The 5,662-nt window shown below is 39.4% G+C and overlaps 1 protein-coding gene across 2 annotated transcripts; it reads left to right on the top strand.

Moving 5' to 3' along the window:
- The first annotated feature begins 235 nt into the window (after nt 1-235).
- LOC147604154 (E3 ubiquitin-protein ligase At1g12760-like) lies at nt 236-2,249 on the top strand. 2 transcript variants are annotated; one of them, XM_086795391.1, is made up of 4 exons: nt 236-333; nt 815-940; nt 1,342-1,585; nt 1,918-2,249. In XM_086795391.1, the coding sequence occupies exons 2-4, from the start codon at nt 831-833 to the stop codon at nt 2,110-2,112; spliced, it is 549 nt and encodes a 182-aa protein (XP_086651517.1). In that variant the 5' UTR covers nt 236-333; nt 815-830; the 3' UTR covers nt 2,113-2,249. The 2 variants fall into 2 exon arrangements, with proteins under 2 accessions (XP_086651517.1, XP_086651518.1); XM_086795392.1 differs by lacking the exon at nt 236-333 and having other exon boundaries at nt 340-940; nt 1,407-1,585.
- Nucleotides 2,250-5,662: the final 3,413 nt, after the last annotated feature.

The raw sequence follows: 5,662 nt of genomic DNA, 5'->3' as shown, positions 1-5,662 counted from the left end.
CATCATCATCATCCTCCTCCTCCTCTTCTTTCTCTCTCCTCTTCTTGCATAAAATCACTACTATGAAGGTAATAAAACTGTTGACCAAGGAATCCATTATAATCATCATCATCATCATCATCATCATCCTCCTCCTCCTCCTCCTCCTCCTCTTCTTTCTCTCTCCTCTCTCTCTCTCTCTCTCTCTATATATATATATATATATATTTATTTGTTGTTTTTAACAACTACATCTTATGACTAGAACTTCAGTGTAATCTAGCTCCCGTGGCAAAAGTGGCGGCTTAATCTCCCGCAAGCTCTAGCTAGCCGAGTCATTGTACCACTGCACAGGTTCACCCTGATGAGAAGAAAAAAAACAAGATCTTTTTTCAAGTCGTAAAGTCTATGTTTCATTGGCATTGGATTCCATGTCTTCCTCGTATCTCTGTGGTAGACGTTGTGAGATTTAGAAAAGTAAAACTGCTTATGTTTTCTATCAATAGTTATGGCCGTTTGCATCGTGATCCAAATCTGTGCTGTATGTGTGTGCGCGCGCGCGCGTGCTAGAGAGAGAGGGGGACAGCGCGCGCGCGAGAGAGAGTGTCAACCCTCTTAATCTTGTATGTGTGTGTGCGCGCGCGTGTGCGAGAGAGAGAGAGAGAGAGAGGGGAGAGGGAGCGCGCGCGCGCGAGAGTGTCAACCCTCCTAATCTTGAATTGTGTGTGTGTGAACCTCTTAATCTTAGGGGGGTGTGTGCGTGAGAGAGAGTGCGTCTCTCAATCTCCTAACCTTAAATTTATCCGTCTCCTTTGCGAACTTGTATTTCACCCAGGAAATATATACAATATATGGACAAATTAAGGTTCGCTGTCGATTGCATCTTGATTGCCTGGTTTATCTTGGCCAATGTTTGGATATTTGGTGGGCGCCCAACAAGCGAGTGCCCGAATGTCTGCAGGTAAAGTTTAATTCCGTTAATCAGATTGACGAAAATATCATCCTGCTTACAAGCTTAATGTGTTTGGATCTAACGTACTCCTCTTCTGCATCCATATGTAGACTTAATTGGACAGTTACGCAGACTGCATGCTGATAATTACTGCGTGCAACTGTAATCTTGTCTGTGTCTAACGATTATATAATCAACCTGAATCTTAATTCTGTAATTAATGAACAACACTTGATATATGCTGCATAATTATGTGCTCATTTATTCTGCTCCCACACTACGCTTCTGTATCAGTAAGCAATGCATGCTTTTTGATCAGTTATGCAATAACACAAGACATATTTTTGATAAGATTATGCCATGTAATTAGGGTTGGGTAATTAATGTTTGTTTGTGTTTGAGCTGAGCAGGCTTCTAGTGTTGGTGCTTACTTTTGGTTGTGTAACCTGCGCTATGCCGCTGGTTATATGCACAGCGCTGTGCTGCTGCGTCCCTTCTTTTGTGAGAGTTCTGGATTCGGAAGACGAGTACCTAGAAAGCCCTGGAGGTGCCTCGGAAGCGGCCATTCACGCGCTGCCCGTTCAGAATTACTGCGTCAAGGAGGTTCTATCAGTACTGCATAAAAATCAGGACCACCAAAGCACAAGTGACAGGGTAAGCACACCTCAAAGAGCAAAACTTTCACTGCAACTACACTCGCTTGTGATACACAACGTGAAGCATGCTTGAAATTGCAGTTAATCATATCTATTAATTTCGTATTATAACCAGAGATAGTGGTTATTTAGCTGCGCAGCTATCTAGTCTCATTAATCAAGGATTAAAGTGATTGTGGTTCCTCAGTGAAGTCATTAAAAAATGGCAGAAGTGGCTGTATTTTTTTTGTCTTTTTTATAAATTTTTTTTTGTTTTCTTGTCTCGAGTGGATGTAATTGTTTTGTTTTTTTATAATGTTTTTTTTGTTTTGTTTTGCTTTTTTTTGTCAGGTATGTTGCATATGTCTATCCAAATATATAGAGGGGGTGGGATTGAAAGAGCTTCCATGTGCCCACAAGTTTCACGTGGGCTGTGTGGACCAGTGGCTAAGGATAAGTGCAACCTGTCCCTTGTGTAAGCATGAGATAACTCTTGCTTCAAATCCAAACCATAGTGAGTTTGCTGAGGAGCTTTTGCTTTGCTAGGCTAATGCTGATTTGTTAGCTAAAGAAAGGCAATCAATCAATACATGAACAAGGCCAATCGTATTTAAAAATCGGAGGTTTTTGTGATTATTATTCTTCGTTTAGTAATAAGGTCAATGGAAGGTCCCCTCTCTAAACATGGTTTTTGTCTCCCATTCTCACACTTGATATGGCTTTATAATCTATTCTTCAATGTGTATTGTCTCCATAAACATTACATCTCTTCAAGTTAAAAGGTCCTCATCGAAGAAGCACATCTCCTCTATATAAGTTTAAAGCCCGTCCTTGTTGAGAGTTTACCAAGTGTGTATATAAGAGAGAGAGAGAGAGAGAGAGAGAGAGAGAGAGAGAGAGCTCTTCTTGACATCTCACTTTAATGACAACTTTAGTGTCTACATAAGATGAGAATCTCCTTGGAACAAGGAACATTTTTAGTATTTTAAAGATTGAACCCTAGGTGTGTAGTCTAATGGTGGAGGGCTTGTAACCAGGAAGTGGTGGTCTCAAGTTCAAATCCTCATAGGATCCTTGACGACATTAGGGTTGTTAAGTTGCTTCTACTAGTACTCCACCCGAGCGTTGCTGCCGTTTGTAAAAGACATTAAGAGGTGAAACTCGTCGAAATACAAAGGGTTAAATTGAAGGGAATACAAAGAGTCAAATCGAAAGGATTTTTTCTTATTTTTTAAAAATCCAATATTTCTTTTTTCTCTCCTCTCCTTGGGCCTTGGTTGTCCATGGTTAGTACGTAATAAATAGATAAAAGAATTCAACTTTCCCTTTGAAAATGACGAGTGCACACTGCAAAGGCTGATTTTTAATGGGTGAAGACTAGTCTCCCTTTTCACGTTGCGCCCACCGCCACCAAACGATCAGTGAGCTCTCAGCGCCGACAGCTGTTGCCTCCTACCGCGCGACAGCATCAGCATCATGTTAATTAAGCGCATCTGGATTTGTAATTAGTGGCAAAATAAGAAGATGTGGGTATGTTTTGAAGGATAAGAAGGTTGTTGGTTTTGGCGCAGAACCTGCATAAAGAGGAGGTAGCATCATGCTAGTTCTGTGTGTTGTCATCGTCACAAAAAGACCTTGCAAGAAGGTCTCTCTCAGAATTAATCATATTTTGATTTCCTTGATACATCAAGGGGTCCCATAGTGCCGATTCAAAACATCACAGTTGTTAGGAGATCAACTTCCACTGGCTTGTATACCCTCCTCTTCCTTTTTTCATTTTTTTCAATAAATAGGGTTAGTATGTTAGTGTTATATAGATGTTAGTGCAGCTTTCTAGACTTTCTAAGGTGCGTTGGGCTGGGCTTATTGAGGGGTGAAAAATCAGTCTGGTTTTGGTTTTTCATTATCATGAATAGCTGGAGATTTTCACGCTGATAGAATGGTAGCCTTTGTTAGCAAAATTTTGTTAGAACAATTCAGAGATGCAAGTAGAGTTAGGACTAAGAGCACTTGTACCATTTTAGAAAACTTCTAGTAGCGTGAAAAACTAGTCTGGTTTTCTATGCCCCTGAATATCTAAGATATTCATGCCTAAAAAATATTAGTGTTAGTTCTTGAGAATGCTTAAGGTTGAACTAGTTAGCTTTGAAAACATGGATTTACTCGAAGTCATGTTAATTATGCATGATTTTTCTAGCGTGAAAAACTAACCTGGTTTTTACAGTTGTGAATATCAAAAGATATTCATACTAGAAAAATGACTAAGAGGTAAAAGATTTGATGCATGTTAAAACCGCAATGGTCATGTTTATGGAAGGATGTGGTGAAGAATAAGTGCAATGCTGGGCGTGAAAAACCAGATTGGTTTTTCATGTGTGAATTACATGGGAAATTTTATGACTAAGAGAAGTTAATTTTGTGGTGAGAAATGATATTAGTACGATTATAAGTTTTGGAATGGGTCAGTCGTCGCGCTGTGAAAATGAGGCAAGGATTTTTCATGGGCATGAAAATTTATGCCAAAAATTGAGGGATGAATTCATCATGAATATCCTTTAGGGGGTGCTAATTGTCTATTGAAGGCATTTTCCCTCTCATCTGAAATGGTTGATAGGGCATGAAAAACTAATCTGATTTTTCATGGGCTTCACGTCCAAGACTTTCATAATAGAGATGGTTCTAGTTAAGGAGGAGCGCACAATGTAGCCTTGAAGTATATCGGAGGTGAGAAATCTAAGCTTTTTCTTGCATTAGAGACAGTGTACGAGATGCTGCTTTCCTTTTCTTTATTAGAAGAGCATGACAACATGACATGATGGCCTACCCCTTTGGATCATATGAAAGCACAGTTCTGTAAGAGAGGAGAAGGCATGGATAGAAGTTGTAGGAAAAAAGATAACACCAATTTTGTTCAAGGCAAGGAACTAAAAAATATAGAGTGCACATATCACACATCCCATTGAAAGTTTACAAGCATCATACAAAGGCAAAGGGACCGGAAACCCCTACCTTGCATGTTGGTGAAGATTTATGTGGAGATGCACTATTTGGAAAGGAGAAGCACTGACGATGGAGAAGCGATGAAGAGCAAGAAAACGAGGAGATTTTGAAAAAGATGAGCTAAAAAAGGAGGACATACAAATTTAAATACTAGTAAGAGTGACAAGTATGGACATCTAACTCATAAAGTGAGCTTTTGGAGAACCCCACTATGTGTTGAAATCGCAATGTGTGAGGATACAACATGAGTAGAGCGTGCTCTTCCATTACACTTGTAGGCATGACATATAAATTTTAGAACAAAGAGTTATTGTTGGCAAGAATTTTGCACATTTAAGCATCCATCAACCTTAGCTATGCTCCCATGGAAAATTTGAGCCTTTGCATTAGTATGTATTAACTCTGTATGCATTACCTAAGGATTCCCCTTATTTCATATGATATCAAGTTGTGACTGGCTCTCCCATGTCGAGTACAACTATGATTATGTTCGTGTTTCCAACCATAGATACTTGAATATTGACCCTTGTAGGCTCAATATCTAGGTCATCATCTTTCATGGATGATATTATAGCCATGTTGATGATCGATAATGTTTTACCCATCCTCTATTTTTCTTTGTTAATCTTCGCTATGGTCTCTTCTTGGGTGAGCCTTTTCACCTTGACACAAGATATTCTTGCCCAAATATATAAAAAGAGGGAGGAAAAGAAAGAACAAGACATGGTCTCAGTTTTGACTGACACTTGTGGAGTGATCCTAAATGGTCCCAACCCCCTGAGTTTGCACTTTTTTTTAATTACTCCTCATTCCATATAACAATACTAGATTGCCCTCCTTAAGGTCCTTATCCTTAACGTTAGGGTCAAACCATTTCTTAGATTGGAGATTTTCCACCACTAACTCATGCATGACTATTAATCTAGTTTCTTCTAACTTTTCTAGGTCGGTAAGCCTTTCAACCTTGCATACTCAATCAATGTTTGCTGGCTAAGATTCTCAAATCGAGGACTATGTACTCCATGGGCATCACTTCGCTAACCCCATAGGTCAACCTAAATGGCCTATAATTCTTATGATGTTTGATAAGCCTATA

This window comes from Cibotium barometz, chromosome 62 (genome assembly GCF_041138505.1).
Source record: "Cibotium barometz isolate CiBa-2024 chromosome 62, ASM4113850v1, whole genome shotgun sequence".
NCBI classification, from domain to species: Eukaryota; Viridiplantae; Streptophyta; class Polypodiopsida; order Cyatheales; family Cibotiaceae; genus Cibotium; species Cibotium barometz.
This window is presented reverse-complemented; position numbering and strand designations above follow the sequence as displayed.

What these genes read in the sequence shown, in the direction of transcription:
- LOC147604154 (XM_086795391.1), top strand. Translation starts at nt 831, where the DNA reads ATGGACAAATTAAGGTTCGCTGTCGATTGCATCTTGATTGCCTGGTTT. An exon ending in GAGTGCCCGAATGTCTGCAG is followed by an intron (nt 941 to 1,341) that starts GTAAAGTTTAAT and finishes TGAGCTGAGCAG; the next exon opens with GCTTCTAGTGTTGGTGCTTA. An exon ending in ACCAAAGCACAAGTGACAGG is followed by an intron (nt 1,586 to 1,917) that starts GTAAGCACACCT and finishes TTTTTTTGTCAG; the next exon opens with GTATGTTGCATATGTCTATC.